Raw genomic sequence first — 23,355 nt, 5'->3', positions numbered from 1 at the left:
CTGCCAACCTCACCCACGTTCTCCTCCTTGATCCACTGATGGTAGGCTGCACTTTCTCTAACATCTCTTCATCCTCACATAGGGCAACATGGCAATATTCTGCAGTCTCTCTCTGGGATACCTGAATAGATGATTCAGGGAGCATTTCCAGGTACCCATTCCCCAAAACAGTGGTCCTGTGAAAACTGGCGTTAAAAATAAGAGTCCTGGGGACAAAATTAGGTGGGGCAATTCTGGATTTGCCAACCCCCTCACAACACCATTAATGTATTAAAGGTTCTGAGAAGTCCTGCTGTAAACAACCCTGTTTAGCCCAGGGATTTCCAGGCTTTTTTGACTATGAAATCCTTTTGGGTTATCAATTATCAAGATCCCTGTAGAGTCTCTTCAATAAGTGGTGATGGGAAAATTGGACAGCTACATGTAAAAGAATGAAATTAGAACATTCTCTAACATCATATGCAAAAATAAGCTCAAAATGGATTAAAGACCTAAAGGTAAGACCAGATACCATAAAACTCCTAGAGGAAAACATAGGCAGAACACTCTTTAACATAAATCATAGCAATATTTCTTTGGATCCATCTCCTAAAGCAAAGGAAATAAAAGCAAAAATAAACAAATGGGACCTAATTAAACTTAAAAGCTTTTGCACAGCAAAGGAAATGAACAATAAAAGAAAATGACACCCTACTGAATGGAAGAAAATATTTGCAAATGACATAACCAGTAAGGGACTAATATCCAACATATATAAACAGCTCATACAACTCAACATCAAAAAAACAAACAATCCAATTTAAAAATGGGCATAAGAACCAAATAGGCATTTTTTCAAAGAAATGCAGATGGTCAACAAGCACATGAAAAGATGCTCACCATCACTAATCATCAGGGAAATGCAAATCAAAACCACAATGAGGTATCACCTCATGCCTGTCAAAATGGCTATCATCAAAAAGAACACAAATAACATGTTGGTGAGGATGTGGAGGAAAGGGAACCCTCATACACTGCTGATGAGAATGTAAATTGGTGCAGCCACTGTAGGAAACAGTATGGAGATTTCAAAAAAAACTAAAAATAGACCTACCATAACCTAGTAATTCCACTCCTGGGTATATACCCGAAAAAAACCCCACTAATTTGAAAACATACATGCACCCCAATTTTCATAGCAGCATTATTTATAATTGCCAAGATATGGAAGCAACCTAAGTGTCCATCAACAGATGGACAGATAAAGAAGACATGGTATATATGTATACAATGGAGTATTACTTGGCCATAGAAAAGACAGAAATTTTGCCATTTGAAGCAACACGGATGGACTTGGATGGCATTATGCTAAGTGAAATAAGTCAGACAGAGAAAGACAAATACTGTATGATATGACTTATATGTGGAATCTAAAATATACAACAGAATAGTGAATATCACAAAAAAGAAGCAGACTCAGATATAGAGAACAAACTAGTGGCTACCAGCGGGGAAGAGAAGGCGGAGGGGCAACATAGCAGTAGGGGATTAAGAGGTACAAACTATTAGATATAAAACAAGCCGCAAGGACAAAACCTTTTCAGATAGATAGATAGATAGATAGATAGATAGGTAGATAGATAGATAGATATGTGTGTATGATGTATACATATTATATATTTGTGTGTTTGTTGGATTGTGATGTAAAACGTATTTTTTAGGTCAGAAAAGTTTGCAAGACACTGTACTTAAGTTATACTAGCATATAAAAGCACAAATTAACCCCCCCCCCAAAAAAAAGCCACTAGGATAGCCTGCAGTAGCTTACAATAGTATAATAGTACAACATGGAAAATATAGCCAATATTTTATAATAACTATAAATGGAGTATAGCCTTTAAGACTATACATCACTATATTATACATCTGTAACTTATATAAAATTGTGAACCACCTAGCTTCAATTAAAAAAGAAAGATGAGAGAATTAAATAAATAAAAATAAATTTTAAAAAGATCCCTGTAGAAATCAGTGTTCCATGGAACACATTTTGGCAGCTACCAGACTGATAGAGAAAGAAGTCTTCATCTGGTTTGTTACATAGGCTTTAATTAACTTGTGTATGGTTATTAATTAGCCCATGTGATCTGGCCACTGGAATAAGACGTACATGGGTTTAAGGAGCACACTTGGTGCCAATATGCCAACACCAACTAGGGCTATCCAGGGAATATTATTGTGCCAACTGGCAAGTACTTACTGTCTATATCATGAGATGCCAAGACTCCAAAGTCTGTAAGGCAACCGGGTGGACCCCTGGAAAGGTCCGTCACAAACTGTCTTCAGGCTCACCTCATCACCGCCTTGTTCTTGACCACGGTTGTGTTACCGAGTCCAAACTCGTTCTGCTCGCCGCACCACAGGCCAATAAATCGGGAGACGAGGTGTTGGGGCAAGGAGTAGCGACTTTATTCAGAAAGCCAGCTGACTGAGAAGATGGCTGACTAATGCCTTGGAGAAACATCCTACTCCAGTCAGAATTCAGGCTCCTTTTATACAAAAAAAAAAAAAAAACAGGGGAGGGGTTGTGGTTGGTTGTTGCAAACTTCTTGCTATAGGAATTCTTTGTTCTTGCAGCTGTCCACATGGGTCGGGTCATGGTGCCCCCTGTAAAACCTCTAACAAAAGAAACTTTATTTTCTATTCTGCAACTTGTTATCTTTATATAAGTGCAGAAGTGTTAATATCCTTAAAGGTCAGAGCCTTGAGAATAGGCCCTCCTGTATATTTCAGGCTAAAGGCAACATTCTTTCACAAAAGGTGCAGCGCTGGCAAGACTGAGCCTATAAAACAGGGCACAGGTTAAAGCTAAAGGAACTGCTCTAATATGGAGACAGATTTGTTCTCCTCTATTACAGTTGTGGGATATGGTGATGAGAAGTGGTTGAATAGAGAACGAAATGAAAAAGCTAACATAGTTTGGAAAGAGGTTTGGCTATAGTAACCATGGGATAAGTTGATTTGTTCAACATTCAAAAAATACCATTTATATCTAGAATTTGCCCCAAAATAATAATGGGAGGGAGGAAGTGGGCAGGAGAATAGATTAAACAACATTGGTCATGAGCTGATAAAGACTAAACTGGGTAATGGGTACATGCAGGCTGATCATACAATTCTGTCTACTTCTGCACATCTTTGGCATCACCCATAAAAAAGGACAGAGTCTATATTTATATGAGCAGTGCATTAGGAAGGGTTATGCTATAGGGAGACATTGTAGAAGAGGGAAATGCATTCAGGTGCATAATAAACATATAAAATGTATTTGGTTTGAAGGATTATAGAGATGTAATTATGAATGTTATACATGTTTGAAAATATTCCGCATAGTACTGGAATAGAAAAGAACAAATCTGACTCCATATTAGATCTGTCCCTTTGGCTTTAACCTGTGCCATTTTCTAGGGTTAGTCTTGCCAGCTCTGCACCTTTTGTGAATGTTGCCTTTAGCCTGTCATCATGATACACAGGAGGGCCTATTCTCAAGGCTCTGACCTTTAAGGATATTAACACTTCTGCACTTATATAAAGATAACAAGTTGAAGAATAGAAAATGACGTTTGTTTTGTTAGAGGTTTTACAGGGGGCACCATGACCTGACCCACAGGGACAGCTGCAAGAACAAAGAAATTCCTACAGCAAGAAGTTTGCACCAACCAACCACACCCTCTCCCCTTTTTAGTATAAAAAGAGCCTGAATTCTGACTGGAGTAGGATGGTTCTCCAAGATACGAGACTGCCATCCTCTCGGTCTGCCAGCTTTCCAAATAAAGTCGCTACTCTTTGCCTCAACACCTCGTCTCCCGATTTATTGGCCTGTCGTGCGGAGAGCGGAATGAGTTTGGACTCGGTAACAGTGTGCTAATAGGAGTACAGTGCAATGAAGGAGTGAATTTACGAGATACAGGATGACGAGAGGAAGAGCAGGAGGCTAGAAGGGATTTATATTCAGGATTCAATAAAGTGGGGCAGAGGGTCTGTGGGATGCTGAACTCCACACGCATCACTCCCAGGTACCCTGGGTATGGGGCTCCCTCCTCTACATGTGAGGAAGCCCTATGTCAATTCAAAAGCCAGTAATCAGGGCAGAGTGACCAGAGCTCGGGGGGGGGGGGGGGTTCTGGGATCTCCTCTGGAGGTCTGCGGTAGTCTGGGAAGAGCCTGAGTAGACACAGAAAGTGATCATATGGCAAATTGAGGGCTACCCCAGCCCGCACACTCAGGAACTCTGCAGGACTGCTTTCCAGCGCAGTTCTGATCACTGTAAATGAACCAAGGATGGCAGGTGGCAAATTGTCTCCTGGCCCCCATTTTCCACTTCTTCCCTAGCAGTCCTTCTCAATGGAGGCACCACTGGCACTTTGGGTGGGACAATTTCTCACTGCATGGGACTGTCCCACATAGTCCAGGAAGGTTAGACCTGGCCCCCACCCACCCACTTCCAGGAGGATGCCCTAGACATCATAAAAACCAAAAATGTCTACATACATTACCCAGAAGGCTACACCCTAACCCACCCCTGGGCAGCCCACAGCCAACAACTGGCCAGCATCGTGGTCCAGAAAGCTGGTCCCCTCGTCTCAATGTGGCACCAAATCTGTGCTACAATCTATGCTCCAGCGTTCCCTGCAGGATCAGGCTGAAGTGGTCTCCCTTGAGGCCATCTTCCTGCTTAGCTTTTTGCCTGCCCTCTCAGGTTTGTCTCACTCTCCTTCTGAGAATGCTCCCTTAATAATCACTTGAACAAGAATCCCCACCCCAGAGAATCCTAAAATGGGACGACTAAAATGGGTGTTAGGGAGGAGATGAGATCTGGGCAAAGCACCGTGGCATCACTAGCACTCTGCCTAGCATACATGGGACTCAGTAATATTCATCAAATGATTGGGTGCGTGGACAGACGGACAGGAGGGCCCATTACCCTATGAGGGCCAAAATTAAAACATACCACACCTCAGAGAATGGTAAAAGATCGTCAGAGGGACCTGAGTCTGACTCTTTTTCTACCTCTTCCTAGCTGTGTGACCTTGGACAAATCACATTACATCTCTGAGCCTTAGTTTGCTCATCTTTAACGTGACAGACAGCTATGACATCTACTTCATAGGGTTGTTGTAACAAGCCAATGATTTAATGATTTATACATATATAAATCTCCCATCACAGTGCTTAATACATAAGTGCTTGACAAATGGCATCCATTATTATTATCATGACTTTTAGTATTACTATTGATCCAATTAAAAGTCAAATACAAAGTGCATTCCCCTTTGTGTCACAATGTAGAGTTGACAAGTAAAGCTAGTTTAAAAAAAAAAAAAAAAAAGCAATCACCAGTAGCTAATTGTTCAAAAGGGAGAGATTAAGTTCAGGGAAGTGAGCTTTTCCTTGTTGTGGTAAAATTAAACCCAACACGGGAAACAGGTTAATTTCTTGGGGAAAGAAAGTAATGATCTCTCACACAGGGAGGTGCCCTAAGTGAGTTTTGTGAGCCTGAGACCTCGATAGAAGCATTTATCAATGAGTATTTTAACAGCCTGGCCTTTTCATCCAGAGCCAGTCGATAAGTGTCTCCAGCTCTCTCCGGTTGGTGATTAGTTGTGTTCATTATTTATGTTTTGCTGCATGCAGATGGAATACAGTTTTCACATTATCCCTAAACACCAGGAATTAATAGCACATGAAGTTCTGAATGTATGAGGCACTGGGCCAAGAGTCAAGCAAGGATAAATGATGCACTGCTTAGCTCTCTGGCCCCCCTCCCCCTACACTGCCACCGACATGGTCCAAGGCACTCTCAGGAGCATCCTCCTTGGTCCCCCTGCTTCCTCCCTCATCCCCACCTGCTGCAGATTCCCCTCACAGCAGCCAGCAGCCACAGGAATCCTGTTAAAATGTAAGTAGGATCATGTCACTCCTCTGCTCTAAAACCTCCTGTGGTTTCCCATCTCAATCAGTGTGACAAAGTCCTGCAGTGGCCCAGTGCTCTACCCAGTATGCCCCCATTATGTCACTGGATTTGTTTCCTCTGTCTCTTCCCCTGGATTGCACCACCTCCAACCAGATCTGCTTCCTTGCTTTTGCCTAAACATTCCAGGCATACTTTGACCTCAGGGCCTTTGCGCTTGCTGTGCTTGCAGCCTGAGACTCTTTCGCAGTTATTAGCATGCCTCACCCTCCCACTTCCTTCAGGTCTCTGCTCAAATGCCACTTTGTCAGTGAAGGCTCCCTGACTTCCCTATTTAAAATGGAAGACACATCCACCTCATTCCCACACTCCCTATTTCTCTTTTCTCAGTTTTAACTTTCTCCATAGCGCCTTATTACACCCCGCCTCCCCGGATTTGACCATCTCTCCCACGAAAATATTAATACCATGTGAGCAGGAATCTTTCTCTATTTTGTTACCTGCTATAACCCCAACACCTAGAATAGTGTCTGGAACAGTAAGTAAACACTGTACTAAATATAGTATATAATATAAATATGAAGAGTATAACATAATATATAATTATATGTAAATGTATAATATATTTATAATTATAATAATTAAATATATGTATATAGTATACTTCTAGTAATTATGTTATACAATTGTAATAAATATATGATGATATATTTATATCATAATCATATGTTATATATAATATTTGTGTTATTGAGCTGCTGTAACAGACATATCATAGACTGAGTGGCTTAAACAACATATATTTCTCATAGTTCTGGTGGCTGGAAAATCCAAGTTCAAGGTGCCGGCAAATTTGGTATTTGATTAGGGCCAGATTCCTGGCTCACATATATGGCTGTCTTCTTCCTTTGTTCTCACATGGCAAAAAGAGGGCAAGGGAGTGCTCCGGGATCTCTTTTACAAGGACGCTAACCCCATATACGAGGGCTTTACCCCCATGACCTAATTACCTCCCAAACCCACTTTTCAACACCATCACCTTGGGGGTTAGGATTTAAAAATATGAATCTGAAAGGGACATGCAAATATTCAGTCCATAACAATATATAAAACATAATACATAATAAGTTATATTACATATAATTATAACATATAGTGTATATTTTATATAACATTATTTATTATATATAATTATATAAGATATAGTATACGTTATAAATAGTAATATTAAAAAGCGACTGCTCAACAAATACTCACTAAAGGAAACAATTAACTGAGGCTGAAATTCATGCCCAGAACAACTCTTCTGAGCCCTGAAATTTCTTTTCCTCCTGCACCAGCCCTTCCAGTTTCCCAAAGCACCCCCACGCCCTCCTCCTTCCCTCCTCCACATCCTTGCTCAGCCTGGCACAAGTCCAAACCTTACTCCTGCTTCCCCTGTAGCCCAGATCAAGCACCTAAATTGCTGGGAAGAACTTCCCATTATTCCAGCCCCCACAGTGGACTCCTTTGCTAGCTGAGGCCAGCATCTGCCCTCCATGCCATGTAAGCAGCCATGTGATCATGTCCAATTTAACACTTCATCCCTTCTTTGATCATTTTATGTATATTAATCATGCCAGCCCCTATCCAGTAGAACGCAAAACATATTGATGGTTTTGTTCTGAGATCAGGGACCCAAGCTATAGGATTTGCCCCTCATCTTCCCTTACAGTACCTAGACTTGTAGTCTAGGTACACACACTCCCAGGAGAATTAAATACACACATATAATATAATACAGTATAATATAATATAATATAATATAATACTATATATATATATATATATATATATTCCCAGGAGAATTAAAAACATATGTCGACACAAAAACTTGTACACAAGTGTTCATAGCACCATTATTCATGATAGCCAAAAAGCAGAAGATACCCAAATGTCCACCAACTGATAAATGGATAAGTAAATTTTGGTCTATCCATATAATGGAATGTTACTTAACCATAAAAAAAGATGAAATACTGATCTAGGCTTCAACAACTATGAACCTTGAAAGTAATATGCTTAGAAAACAAACTTACGGTTACTAAAGGGGAAAGGAGGGGAGGGATAAATTAGGAGTTTGAAATTAACAGATACACACTACTGTGTATAAAATAGATAAACAGCAAGGATCTACTATTAGCAGAGGGAACTATATTCAATATCTTGCAATAACCTATAATGGAAAAGAATCTGGAAAAAAATATATTATGTATATATACATAGGTATATATAATTAAATCACTTTGCTGTACACCTGAAACTAATACAACATTGTAAATCAACGATACTTCCGTTAAAAAAAAGAAATAAAAATAGATGTTTGAACATATGTATTGTATGTATGTGCATGTGCTATATTTTATATAAGATACATGAATACATACACACATATTATGTATACAGACATATAGGTAGCATGATAGAGAAAGATGTGGATACAGAGAGAAAAATACAGAGTGAGAGACTTTATAGATCTTATCTACCTTATTCACTCGCAGTTTAATTTCATGTACAGGGGAAATGCACTAGAAAATAAAAATTGGAAGAGTAGGCAGTATGTTAACCATGACTGTCTTTGGGAGAAGGGAATGTGGGTAATTTTTGTTATTTGCTCTTTCTAGTTATTTAATCATTATATATTTACATAACCTTTGTAATTCGTGTAGTATTTTAAATAAAAAAATTTTATATCCAAATTTCCAGTCATTTCTAATAAAAAGTATATCAGCAAAACGTAATTATTTCATCTTTCGTCAAGAAATAAAACTCATACCACATTTTCTATTGTTATGAAATGAAATTTGGGCATAGTCAGTAAATAATATCGACCAATAAAATGAACCTTGAATGGTTCACTTTAATTAAGCATTAAATGAACATATGCTACGAAAAAGCAGGCATTAAAGACGGCTCCTCAAATCATTCTTAAAACATCCTAAATTCAATACTACAACTTTAATTCACCCAAGTTAACATTATACAACTACATGTAACACATTTCGAAATAACCAAGTCACATGAAATTTTAAAGTAAAAAGAATTCAGAGACGTCTCCAGTCAAGTATTACATGGGATTTATCATTCTGTCAGCCAATGTACCTAGGAAGCACGATAATTGATAAATATCTTTGCTTTGTGTAGAATGGAGGCACACGGCTTTTCTTTTCTTCTTTTTTTTTGTGGGGTGGGTAGGTGGGTGGGAAGCAATTAGGTTTATTTATTTATTTTCAGAGGAGGTACTGGGGATTGAACCTAGGACCTCATGCATGCTAAGCATGTGCTCTACCACCTGAGCTATACTCCCCCTCCTTTTTTTATCATGGCTTTAAGTACTTTTTAGTATAGCACTATTGAAAGCAGAGTCAAAATTAAATCAGGAAACTTTGTTTTCTGTATTAGTTTATTCTTGGGATTTTTTTTTTTTTTTTTTGTACTGGCTCTGTTCTACCAGGCAAAAGGGATGAATGGGGATTTCACAGTCCTCCAAAAGCTTCTCCAGACCTTAGTTTACCGAACCTTATCATATCACATTAGAACAATTTGCAAAGATGGGGAGGAAACTTCAGACGAGGAGGACCCAGATCAGAAGAAAATAGCCAACTGCCTTCCCTACTTTGTAGCTCAGCAGAAACTGGGAAGAGAAAAACATAAACCGGCTCTTGGTGTGCGTATTGGGGCCTGGGAGGTGCGGTATGTAGCAGACAGGCTCGGAGGCCCTACCTCATCTTGGGAACTGTTTTGATGAACATGCAATGTCTCCTACTTTGTAAAGTTCCTTTCCTGTACTGTGTCTTAGCCCATGACTCAAGATTTAAGAAACTTCAGTCTTGCCCCACATTTTCAGGGACAGTGTAGGTGTGCAGACTGCTTTGATCTGATGGATAGTTACAGAGAAGGCCAAGAGAGAGTAAGGGCACTTCTGAGAGGATAAAAACCAATGACGTTAATAATGACCACAGTTACAAGAGTTAGTGGGAAACTTTTATCAGATTATCAAAATTGTGAAATACTGGACAGTCTACAGCTGGGAAACCTGATACCTGGGTTGTGACTCTAGATTTCTTACGGTCATTTATGTGAGTCTGGGCAAGTCAGAGGCTTTGGAAATCAGTTTCTTCAACTTAGAGATGAGTTTGGGCCAGGTTTATTAAGTTATTAAAATCCCTTTCAGATGCATAGTTGCATCACTCTAAGGTACATACAACTGTGGACACTTAACAACCATCAGGTACTGCTTTGGCAACAGTGAAAAATAGCAGTTCCAATCCTATTTAAAGCAATAAATGAACTACTAACATTTTCACAATGTGGTGCAATACAAACCACTGGAATATTGTTATCCCTGAGAAGTTCTTATTTTCTTACATTAAGAAAATTTTAACCTCCTCCTGATCTAAAAATACCACATTTCCTTTTCTGTAACACTATTTCTTTTTCATAGTTATTATAAAATTTTAGTTCTGAATAAAATTGTATTTTTCAGTATTACTATTTCAGTTTCTAGGGAATTGTTCTCAGAAATGTTTTAGGTTTACTTATTTGCTTTTTATTTTTATTTTTAGAGGAGGTGCTGGGGATTGAACCCAGGACCTTGCATGTGCTAAGCATGCGCTCTACCACTTGATATATACTCTCCCCACTTAGTAATGTTTTAAAATATTCATTAAAGTCCTACTTACTTTGAGGTGTCAGTATTCTTCAAGTGAGCAATACAGTTTACAGAACTAGAAGTTTAATCTGAAAATCTATAGGCTTTTAGTGTCTTTAATTTGAGTTAATATTCCTTCATATTATAATGAAAACTTAATGAAAGTTAGTGATATTGATATCTGATAATTTCTAAGGAAAAATGGGGAAATACCTCTTAAATAGATAAATATATTGAGAATTACCAGGCTTGATTCTCCCCTTTGGATCTCAGAAAGTAAAGAGCACTGTATTTTCACCCAGCTCCCAAAACTCACTTTATTTCTGCTACAGGAGAAGAGGTTGATTTCATTCAATGAGACAACTGAATCCGCACAGCTTGCTGTAAACAGGAAATAATACATTATTTATGATAGTGAGAAGAAAATCCCCATTTAAGGGAAATTACTTGTTAGGTCTTTGCAAACACCTCAACTTCCCACCTCAGCCTACGTCACAAGCAACACTAAGGGATTAGTGTTTCAATTTCTTTTCAGAAGGTCCCAAATACAGATTCCCTCTTGAGCGCTATGGCCGAGCCTGGGCAGAAGGGCCGAGATTTCTTCCTGTAGGCCAAATAGGAGCAATGTCAAATTACCACTATCAGCCCCATCCATGTTAACCTTCTCACAAACATGAGGTGGGGAAATACAGGGCTCGAGGTAGGAAATAAATGAAAACAGTGAACATTTATTAAGCCTTTTATTATGTGCCATATGCTTTACATTAATTAACCAGCTTCATTCAGTTCCCACAACTAAGAAGTGGTAACAGTTAATCCACTAAACATGATAAATTAGAAGAAAACAATCAAGACATTTAAGTAAATATACAATGTGAAATCTACGACGCACACACTTAAGATCTCACACCCCTAAAAGTAGCTGTGCTTTTTTCTATGTTTCCTTCTACTTCCCTGGAATTCAAAAATACCTTTTAAGCTCTGAATAGTTAATTTAATACAATAAACACTTAGCAATCTGTTCTGGTAGGCATTGTGTTTGGTACTATGGAGGACACACGGATGAATAAGAGAGGCTTTTTAAATCCCACGCTGATAACACATATTGCTGGTAATTATTTCAATTTCACGACATATTCACCCAGTTCCTGCAGTATAAAAGGCTTCTAGTTTCACTTATGAAATTTTAAAAATCTATCTGTAGCACTGATGGGATCTTACAAAGTGATCCACGACATCTATCGTGTCTTGCACATACACTGCAGCAAGAAGGCTAATGCTCAGTGTGAAAACTCCTGAGTGACTATCGCAAAGCCTAAGTTTCATACCCGCTGGGAGTTCTGACATTCTAGTACTAGATACAGGCATTTGACTAATTCCTTAAATATTATGAATTCTTTTTTTCCTTTTATAGATCTAATGAGGTTCACTGTCTCTAATAACAAACAGCCTGTTTCTTAAGGGGAAGATAATCTCTGGGTAACAATTCATGATTCAAGGATCTGAGAGGTAAAACGTGTCTATAAGGTTAATATAATACAGAGGTCTTAACAGAACTTACCAAAGAGCATGAACACGAGCATCCGGATTCCAGAGGTAGAGAGATTTCAGCAGCTCTAATCCCAGCTCAATCACGTGCTCAATGCGTGGTAAGTTCTTTGATTTCTCTGAGTCTCAGTACTTTTATCTGCCAAATGAGGCTAATAACACCTACTCTGAATAATTGTTGTAACGATGAAAATAACATTTGCAAAGATCCAGCAGAGAGGATACAACAGCTGCTTGATAAATAGTAACTGTTTATCCTCATCTAACACTGCACTGCATCATTGGCTAAAGCAGCATTTCAACTCTGGGAGTATTCATTTGGTGTGTGATAAACTAGCTGACCAGTTCCAGTGTGAGTCTGATTAACGTAAGGATATGCAGAGACCAAATATAGATTCTTTGGACATTTTCTACAAATTACCTTCCCGCATAGCTGTCTTCAAATATAAGCTATAAGACTCTGGGTTAATTAAGAGGACAAAAACTGCCTCTATCATCTTTATGGCTTTAGTCTGGGAAATAATAATAGTGATAAAGACCTTGGATTCTTGTGGAATTTCTATAACTAATGTACATCACTACCATGAAATGGATATCTTTTGATATCAATGAAATAATAAATAAAACAGAATTTAGAAAGACATGTTTCAGAGGTCCGCTCATTATAAAGTGCCTATGATTGTCACTTAAGAAGGAACAGATAAAGATACTAAAACATAAGGGAACATTCTTAAATAAAATGCCTTGATGATTGGTGTTCTACTGAACTCAACTGACCAAAATTCTAACTTACACAGTATAATACAACTGCTTTGAGCTAAAGATTAGTTTTAAAAGGAATAATATATGCATACTCCTCAGGGACAATTCATTTTAAAATGTGAATCTAAATGCACAATCATTCACAAATTCAATTTTTGTGATTATGGTACCTAGATGGTTTTCTTTTTATATTGGGGAATAAACATACTTAAACAACATGCACAGGTTAGTAAAAAGTGATCATGGTTCATCAGACTATAAGAATTATCAGGACATGATAAAGGGCTATGTATCTGAATGGTAAAAGCAATCTGATTATTAGGTTTTCATTTGAGGCAGTTTATCTACAGTTCAAAAAATGCTTTCAATGCTTTCCTTTCACTGATTAAACTCCAAAGCATCTTTTCACTGTCAGCAGAAATAACCAGCATCTAATTAAAATAGACTCTTCTCACTATAAATAACTGAATGAATAGCTTTAAATTTAGTTTGGCTAAAATTGGTGAACTGATAAGTAACTAAATAATGCGAGAGTAAGAATTATCAAAACACTTTGGAGAACACAGTTCTGCTTGGAGGGCTCCATGGAGGAAGGGCCTCATTTTCAAGAAAGGAATGACGTTTCTTTTGTTTTCGTTCAATTCTTTCCTGCCTCTCTTTCTTTTCCTAAAAAGAAAATATAGAACTATAAATTTATATACATATATGACCATTATTTTCAAATCAAGTTGTCTGCTGAAGAACAAAATAATCACTATAAGATACTCAAATGTCATTTGCTAGTTTAACTGGTTATAAAGCAATGGCAGCTAACGAACATTGCTATTTATAAGTATACTCTCAATAGGCATTAATGCACTACTTTAAAAATAATTGTGTAAAATAGAAAAAAAAAAGACCTGTGATCTCATAATTCAAAGAGAATAATTATTAGAAGTTAGTGATGACTTTCTGAGAACAGAGTCTCAGAAGTAAAGTTCCTGGGTGCAAAGGTTGAACACGTGATGGCAGTAGGGGATACGCCACATTTTTACAAACAGTTGAATATTGAGGCTCATTTTTCTTTGCTTATTATTGAGCTTGAGCACATTTTCATTTCTTTGGCCCTTTTGTGAATTTTCTGCTCGATTATTTGGCTCTTAGAACCACATGGGTGTCAGTGCTTTCAAGCTGAAGCAATTTTCATAGAGTAAATACCATCCTTGCAGCATTTTAGCTACTTTATTTGTAGTCCTTAATTTTTTTACCAAAAAAAGAAAAAAGAGAGAAATATTTCAACCACAGACAGCTAAACTGTTTAAAGAGTAATATAATCAAAACCTGTGCACCCTCTACTTGCCTTTTGAAATTAAACATGGCCAATACTTGTGAAGCCCTGTACCCACTCCCTCACTGCACTTGCCTTCTCTCCGCCCTCCAAAGCCAACCATTAGTCTGAATTTCCTGCTTATCGCTGCAGTGAACCTCTTAATACCTTTATTACACATGCATTCGTCCCAAACAACAAGCAATTTTGTTTTGCAGGTTTTTTTGAATTTATGCTAAAAGGTAACATGCTATATATTCTTTTGCAACTATCTTTTATTTATCATCCTATTTCTAAGATCCATCTATATGGAGCTGTAGCTCTAAGTTCACGGAGGCCCAGAATTCCAGCATATCAACATATCACAGTTTATTAATCTATATGTTAATCTATTTAGACATCATGTCCTAATGTTTTTTCCGCACAAAGACAATGCTGCTGTAAACATCCCTGTTTGACTCTCTGTGCTTATAAGCCAAGATTTTCCCTCCACATGCATGCCCAGGAGCAAAACTGCCAGTTTTCAGGACATAGATATGTTTGACTTTGTTGAACAACGACAATTTATTCTCCAAAGAAGCTGTAGGAAATTACCCTCCAACCAGCACCTACACTGACTTCTGATTTTGATGTATTAACGATTTTAAAATCTGTATCTGTTCACGGTTTCCTTTGTTATTTCTAGGGCCCTTCTAGACTTAGAAATGCATTTCATCCCCATAAGATCTGATAAATATTGTTTCTTTTTTATTCTTCTAATGTTTGGTATTTTATATTTAATGCTTTAATTCTTCTGAAGTTTCTATTCAGAAGTAAGGTAATTGTTTGAAGCAATTTTATGTTCAAATGTTACAATCTCAATTTTTATTGCCTCGCATCCACTAATTTGTGTTACTTTATTATACAGCACATCCTTACAGGTAATAGGTTCTGAGGTGCCCATGGGTCTATTATTCTGCTGTTCCCGTCCCTTAGGGAAATTTCAAAATAGATGGTTAATAAACAAGTAAATAAACAACAGATAATTCCAAATTATGTGAATTTCTATGAAACATATAAACAAGCTTTTGTGATTGACAAAAAAAATAATAAAAGCACTTATTTTCAAAGAAAAGCAGACTCAGGGAAAGTCGCGTTAAGAGAGATGTGACGGTTCAGAGGAGCCACTGGTGATGTGCACGGAGGGGAGGGCATCCCAGGCAGAGAGAGCAGTGTGTGTGAGGTTCTGACAAGTGGGGGAAACGCTGGACAGGGCAGGAAACGAGAGAGCCAGTGTAGCTAAAGCCTGGTGGGAGATGGGAGATGGAAGATGGAACTAAAGCCCAGAGGAGAATGATAAGGTAGATGAGTAAGATGAGGTGGGGCCTGGCAGGCATGGGTAACATTCAGAACACAGGTTTGAAAAAAAAAAAAAAAGGCTGTCAACAAGTGACTTGGAGAAGAAAAGTATGAGAGGTAAACCGGGGAACAGGGCAGCCAGGGAGGAGACAGTCACATGCAGCAGAATGCCCAGAGTTCTAGGAAACAGGGCAGAAAAGAATACATTCCATTGGCTAAATGGTCTGGCAAAATCGTAACTCTCAAAGTGTAGTTTTGTGAAAAGGACAAGACTGGAGTTTATTGAGGTTGAAGCGGATATGGAGAACTAAGGAAGGGTAAGCAAACTTTCCAGAAGTTAAGCTATAAAAAAGTGCAGAGAAATATGGGATTGTAGCTAGAGAGAAATGAAGAATTTAGAGTTTATTTATATGTAAGATTACATATCCTGAGACTTTTTGGGAATAATCCAGGAGGGTAGAAGAATGCTGATTCACAGCAGAGTGGAATGGTACGTTCATATTTCATTGCTTGATTGGTACAGTTCTGTTTCCTGTTATTCTGAAAATATTACTTTCCATAGCCTCACACTGTTAGCAAACCAGGTGAATTTTAGAACCACTGGTTTCCCTGCACATACTCCCTTCCAAGAAGTGACTAAGTATGTGAGGATTACTATGAAATCTAAACGTTGATCTAGGAATACCTCAAATGTTAACGGCATTAGGCCTTTCCATCCTGCAGCAAAGACTGTCTCTTCATTTCTTTAAGTCTCTGCTAAAACTATAAAGTTAGGTGGTTTCCTTGCATTCCAAAAGGGCAGTGGTGTCAGGCAAACTTTGGACAACCCCGTCTCTGCCCCTCCTGGATGGCTTGGGAGGAACGGCATTTTGGTAAATTATTAAGATGTCTACACATCCTTCATCAGTACATATATGGAACTGATAATATCATAAGAGGAATACAGTAATGTAACGTTTCCATTAGCATGCAGTTATCCCCATACAACAAAAGGAATGAAGAGAGGTGTGAGTTTTTTGTTTGTTTAACGCCTTGCTCTTCATCATGATAATGTCTGCATCGTTGCTACTCCTAACAAAGCAAAGAGGATACCTCCTTTCAGAATCCTAATTGAGAATTAGAAGTTGTATCTGGACGACTGGGGAGGCAAGCCCTCCAGCTGGATAAGGGAAAAGCAGTGACGGGCTGTGGCCACAGAAACTGACAAACCTCTCTGTCCATTCCGCCTCACGTGGGGAGAGAGAGGAACTTGAGTGTGATTTTACTAGCAGGCGCTAAAAAGTCAGGGCAGGAAATAGGCAATTAAATTATCCACCTTAATATCAATTCATATGAATCAATGCTATCTTGGGTAATAATTAAAAAAGCCTTGTTAGAACGTCCTCCTGACTGTTGTCTGTTGGACGCTGAACCTTTTGCTCATTTTCTTATCTTAGGTAACTATGAATTAATCTGGGAACCAGCATGAAGAAGCATCTTACCTGATCTCTGGCAACAATTTTCCCCTAAAACAGTTACCCATCTAATCCTCACCCCCCAAGCTAGGTTGTACATCAAAATTTTGAGATATTACTTTACATGAAAATGGAAGTAATTAGCTCTCCTGTATTGGGGTATTTTTCCATCCTCTTTGCCAATAATTTTAATAAGATATTGGTAAGATGGGGAATAGATTTTCAACATGTTACACATGAATGTTTTCATAGGTAGCACTATATTTGTAGAGTATACTATATATCAAAACAAGTTATTTTGTCTTAGGTCTTTGATGAGTTTTTGTTCTCCAGAGGGTTGATTAGAATGAGAAAATGACTAAATACTATAATAAAACATGATGTACCTACACGGGACTTAGTCATTAAGGGAATTCTATCACCTTTTCAAGATAATGTGAAAATAAAACTGAAAACTGAAACACTTACATTCAATTCCTACTACCCTAAGTGATACTAGCAGAATCAGCACACATCTCCTTAATATAAGAAGATTTAAAATTTTTCCTAGAACAAAGCATTATTTAAGAGTTTAATCTAAGGAAATCATGGAACACTACTTCCCTTGTTCAAACCATTGAACCAAGGCTGATCGCCTTATTTTAATGCTCTTTCTCTGCATGGATGTAGCATTACAGCACTGCCGAAGTCAACACATAAAAAACAATAAACTGTTAGTATTTTTATTAGGATTGCATTAAATGTGTAAATTACTCCAGGGAAAACTGACATCTTTATAACATCATTATAAGATGAAGTGTTTGTATCCATAAGCAGTTTTGTTCCATTTTGATCTCAAGTCTTCATTTGTGTCCTTCAGGAGTGCTCTTAAGTTTTCCTCATACTGGTCTTACACATTTCCTAAGTTTATTCCTAAGTGTTCCATTTTTTTATCCTATCTTTAAATAGCCTGCTTTGGGTCCTGTGCGCCTCTCTAGCTACTACTAATTCTAAAATTTATGTGGAAAAAACAAACAAACAAAAATATTCAGAAATATTTTGAAAGAGCAATGAAGGGAGATGAATCTGAATGACATGAAAACATATAAAGCCCAGTGTGGTACTGGAATAGTATGAGATGGACCAATGGAACAAAGCCAAGAAATAAACAGACTCTAAAATGTGAATGTATCTAATGCATCATATAACAAAGTACCTCAAATCAGTGGGTAAAAGATGGGCTGTTCTATGAAAGATGCATTTGGAAAAAATAAAGGTGGAATCATATTTCCCATCATACATCAGGATAAATTCTAAGTACAGCACATGTTAAAATATTAAGATATTAAAATCATAAAGTTATTAGAAAAAAATGGGAGCTTTGATCTCAAATTATGGAAAAGGTTCTTTCAACTATGCCTGAAAATCAGAACCCATAAAAAAAAAGATTGATAGGTTTGACACCTGAAAATAAAATTCTTTATGGAATAATATAAGCAAAGTTGAGAGACCAAGAATACAATGGGGAAAAAAATTTGTAACTGGTATCAGAAATGACAGGCTAATTTCCCTAGTACATAAAAAAGCTTCCAGAAAACAGGAAGAAAGAGACCAACAGAAAAATATACAGTTTATGAATTGACACTTGACAGAAAACAAAATACAAATAATCCTTATCCAAATGAAAAGATGCTCAAGCTCAGTCCTAACCAGAGAAATGCAAATTAAAACATAAACTGGATGATACATATTTTTTTAAACTAGCTGATAGACAGAAACTCAGAAAAAGTTTGATACGTAACGCTGCTGGATCCTGAGTCCTGCGGAGAAATCCTGCACTTTTTGTTTGCTGAATCACTGAACGTGTTAACTACTCATACAAACGTTGTCAACTATTCACTTAAAGTACTTATTCATTGGAATGTATCATTAATTCAAAAATTAATTAATAAAATAAATATTTATATTGGTATTTTAACATAGAAGGTGGTATTTTGTTTGACATAAGGAAAAGTAACTATAAACGTTAAGTACACGGAGACAAACCAAAAAAATGTAAGTCACCAAAGTGAGTGACTGAATGTGGGATGCAGGGAGGGAAGAATATTCTGGCTGAAGTTTCAGGCCTGAGTGCTTTAGGGAACAGCAGAATCATTAATAGAAGTGAGTGAACCGAAGCAATTATGTGTTGGGTATGTATGAAGACATGAATTTGAGAGATCGAATTCAACAAGGCAGCTTCCAGGTAGAAGTGGTCAGCAGGCATGGAACAAACAGGAATTAGGGACAGAAAGGTCACCAAAAAAGTGCATTTAAAAGACACAAGTGTGTTAACAAGTTACACCTACCAGCCATTTTTCATATTCATCAAGAGCTTGTATATCTTTATCTTTTTTCTCAGCTCTTTTCAGTTCTTCTTTTCTTTTCTCATTTATTTTCTCTTTTTCCTTTTCCTTGAAAAAAGCTTCCTTTTTTTCATTCCTAGGTAGAACAGTACAAAACACTGGAAAGTTAAAGGAGAATACAGAAGAAAGATTCCCGAACGTATATTTGCAATCATGAGATTGAGTGCCTTAGTAACATTCAAATCAATGAATTTTAGAAAAGCCTAAAGTGTTATTAATTTAAAATCTATCAGAACATTTATTATTTTGGATTACCATTTTTCAACAGCAGTCAAATTATCTTTCCTTTTCTCAGCAACAGTTTCCTCCTCTTTCCGTTTCTTGGCTCTTTCATATTCTTTCTCTTTCTTATTTTTCTCTTTAAGATATTCCATCTTTTTCTCTTTCCATTTTTCAAAAGCCTGAAAAAGTTCAGAATTATTTTCTTAGTTAAGGTGAGTATTATAAAATAAGTAAAAACACAGTTAATCACTAATTTTCAAGTATTTAAAAATAATTAGGAAAGATAGTTCAAGCCCCGGCATACTTGAAGTGCTTCTCCTTTTCTCACAGCATTTTCTTCCTCGGTTTTCTTCTTGTTTTTTTCCTCAAGCCTCTTTTTTGCAGCCATCTTCTTTGCTTCCTTTTCTTTCATGGCTTTCCAGGCCTCAAATGATGCTAATGCTTCTTCTTTTTTAGCAGCTCTTTTCTATTTTGGAATGATAATAGACAGTTACATGTGTATGTAAAAACAGCCAAATACAAATAGATATGACAGACACATGTGCCCTTATCTTTAATTCCCTTCATAGTCATCAAATGAGGTTTCAAAGCAATTTATTTAAAATTATTTAGAGAAGTTAATTTATAACAAATGTTTCTGAATTCTTCATTGCATTCAAAAATCTTTCCGGACCCTCCTACACTGTTGGTAGGAATGTAGTTTGATGCAGCCACTGTGGAAAACAGTAAGGAGATTCCTCAAAAGACTAAAAACAGACTTACCATATGACCCAGCAATCCCACTCCTGGGCATATATCCAGGGGGAACCCTAATTCAAAAAGACACCTGCACCCTGGTGTTCATAGCAGCACTATCTACAATAGCCAAGACATGGAAACAACCTAAATGTCCATCGACAGATGACTGGATAAAGAAGTTGTGGTGTTTTTATACAGTGGAATACTACTCAGCCATACAAAATGATAAAATAATGCCATTTGCAGCAACATGGATGTTCCTGGAGAATGCCATTCTAAGTGAAATAAGCCAGAAAGAGAAAGCAAAATACCATATGATATCATTCATATGTAGAATCTAAAAAAAAAACCAGACAAACAAACACATATATAAAACAGAAACAGACTCACATAGAATACAGACTTGTGGTTGCCAGGGGGAAGGGGGAGGGAAGGTATAAACTGGAAGTTCGAGATTTGCAGATACTAACTGGTATATATAAAATAAATAAACAAATCTGTACTGTATAGCACAGAGAAATATATTCAATATCTTATAGTAGCTCATGATGAAAAAGAATATGAAAATGAATATATGTATGTTCATGTATGACTGAAGAATTGTGCTGTACAGCAGAAATTGACATAACATTGTAAACTGACTATACCTCAAAAAAAAAAGTCTCCTTTCCTAAGCATTTATCAGATATTGATCTACTACTATTCATGAGAAGGAACTTTTTTTTTGGAAGTGTACTGAACCAACATTATCAAAACAAACTGTAATAGGCTAAGTGATACTGTGAAATGATTGTAATAAAATATTGCATTAAAAGATAAATTTCAGGGAAGTTACTGGCTTACAGTCAGTCAGAGTAAGGTAATTTGGCCAGGTCACACAGTACACCACAGATCTTTGCTTTGACCCTGAGGTTTGACTGACATCAGAGCATAAAATTCTTACTGCATAAACTTATCCCAAATGTTGAAAACATGTGCCAGGTTGGAAAATAGGTAGGTGAATGTACAGCAAGTATGCTATTACTTTACATACTTCAATCTAATCCCATAATATTCCATGTTTGCTCCATAATACTGCCTAGCATTAAATCATATAGAGCCTTCTCATAGAGATAACATAATTTAGAAGTCAAAGTATGACCTCCCTCACTGCGTCGTGAGACCAAATGAGAAGGTGTCTGGCACTGGCGGCAGAGAACTCCTCAAACGTGGTGCCAAGGTCCAAGCACGCCCCCTGCAGGGCTGCTCCACACAGTGCTGTGCGCTGGGGAAACAAGTTTCTATCCGTGGTGGTATTAAAAAGCAAAATGAAGGATCTGCTTTGTTTTGTTTTTTTTTTCGATTTTACTTTAGAAGATGGGAAAGAACTGAGCATGTTGTGGGCTACGGGGCAGGAGTCAGAGGCAGGAGAGACTGAAAGAGAGCCCAGCTCCAGTCCATGTAGGGGCTGGTCCTGAAGATACATACAAAATACAAGACAGTTTTAAAAGAGGAAAACTGAAGGGTAATGTCTAAAGACAGTATTCTTGGCTAAGTTGTAATACTGAAGTCAGCTTTTAAGAGTGAAGTAGGTTTCTGGTCACAAGAAAAAATAAGTTCAAAATCAGTAGTACCAAAGCTATTCCACACATACAAAAAGCAAAATATCTCTGTGTATTTGTGTTTTCATTTAAACAGTTATAATATATTTATATCAAACTAAAAATGTACAAAGTACCAGAGAAATAAAATCAGAAATCAACCCTTTTATATATAAGTTATTTCACTGTTTAAACAGTTGATTCAGAAATACTAAACATTCAGAGCAAATAGCTGACTTAAAAATCCAGAATATTTTTCTCTTCTATATTTCAGAATACCTGTTCATTTTGAATCCTTAAGTTTTCACTTTCAATTCTTTTAATTCTGTGCATTTCATGTAAATACACATTTTTCTTTTCTAACCACTCCTGTGAGAACAAGAAAAAGGCTATATAACATTCAAAGTGTCACAAATGAATTAGAATTCATTTCTGAAACATATAATTAAAACTTTAAAAAAGCAAAACGTAAAACTTACAAACTATATATACTAATACCACTTTTCTTTTTCTGATAATATTCTAATATATAAAGATGAATAAGAATTAAGAAAACCCTATGTATGTTATTTTTAAAACAGATTTCAAAGACTAAATATAGTGGCTAGATATATTAACATTTTTCTCTGAAATTCACATGGACAATTTTCTAAACTGTACTATATTCTGTATAACAAATAAAACTAAAAAAAGACACTTTTGGAATTGTGAAAAATTTAGGAAAGTTTTTTTTTTCTATGCAAGTTTAACTTAAATACAAAGTCTCAGGAAAGAAAAAAAATGAAACCCCCTCTTGTTCATTACAATATAAACTTTAAGGAGAAAAAGTATAAGAACACATATGCCTTAACTATATTTTGCTTTTGCTATGTTTTTATCAATTGCATGGCATATTCTCTTTCTTTAAAAACAATGATGGTCAGTTAAGCAAAGCTTGGAAAGAGATAATGCAGTACCAAAAAAAAAAAAAAGCTGTAGATTGCTCAGGTATTATAAAGGAAATAAGTTAAGTATTAAATCATTATTTCTGACAGGATCATTTTGTTCCCTAATAAACAAATCTTACGTAAGTGATTAGTTCTTCTAATTTTTTAAAAAATATTTTCCTTTTTACCTGATAAACAGCTGCCCTTATGTTATCTGCTCCGTCAGGCTCTGCATTCTGTTTCTGTGAGGGTTTTTGGTCCAAGACTCTCAAAGTCCCTAAATAGTGAGAAGTGGGAACTGTTGACGGAGTTCTCCTTAGAGAACTAGATTTCTTTAAGAACTCAGAGGTCATTAATCTGAAAAGATCCAAATGAATCAAGATAAGCTATTACAACTGCACCTGGTAGAAGAAAGATTCATTAGAATTTGCAACTATATTTGCAACTATATTTGAAA

The 23,355-nt window shown here is 36.9% G+C and overlaps 1 protein-coding gene across 4 annotated transcripts in view; it reads right to left on the bottom strand.

The window, feature by feature from the left end:
* Positions 1 to 9,149: 9,149 nt before the first annotated feature.
* The window catches only part of MAP9 (microtubule associated protein 9), a 43,915-nt gene continuing 29,709 nt past the window's right edge, over positions 9,150 to 23,355 (bottom strand). For 3 of the 4 annotated variants that reach the window (XM_010969616.3, XM_074356391.1, XM_074356390.1), the window contains 6 exons: positions 23,087 to 23,255; positions 22,252 to 22,341; positions 19,959 to 20,120; positions 19,688 to 19,833; positions 19,376 to 19,508; positions 11,364 to 13,616 (listed from right to left, as the gene is read on the bottom strand). In XM_010969616.3, the coding sequence (XP_010967918.2) occupies positions 13,494 to 13,616; positions 19,376 to 19,508; positions 19,688 to 19,833; positions 19,959 to 20,120; positions 22,252 to 22,341; positions 23,087 to 23,255 (823 nt within the window). In that variant the 3' untranslated portion in view covers positions 11,364 to 13,493. Of the gene's footprint in view, positions 11,022 to 11,363; positions 13,617 to 19,375; positions 19,509 to 19,687; positions 19,834 to 19,958; positions 20,121 to 22,251; positions 22,342 to 23,086; positions 23,256 to 23,355 lie in introns of those variants that run through there. The other variant, XM_074356392.1, reaches the window with a different exon arrangement.

Source organism: Camelus bactrianus, chromosome 32 (genome assembly GCF_048773025.1).
Source record: "Camelus bactrianus isolate YW-2024 breed Bactrian camel chromosome 32, ASM4877302v1, whole genome shotgun sequence".
NCBI lineage: Eukaryota > Metazoa > Chordata > Mammalia > Artiodactyla > Camelidae > Camelus > Camelus bactrianus.
The sequence above is the reverse complement of the archived record's forward strand: the minus strand, read 5'-3'. Positions and strand labels throughout refer to the sequence as shown.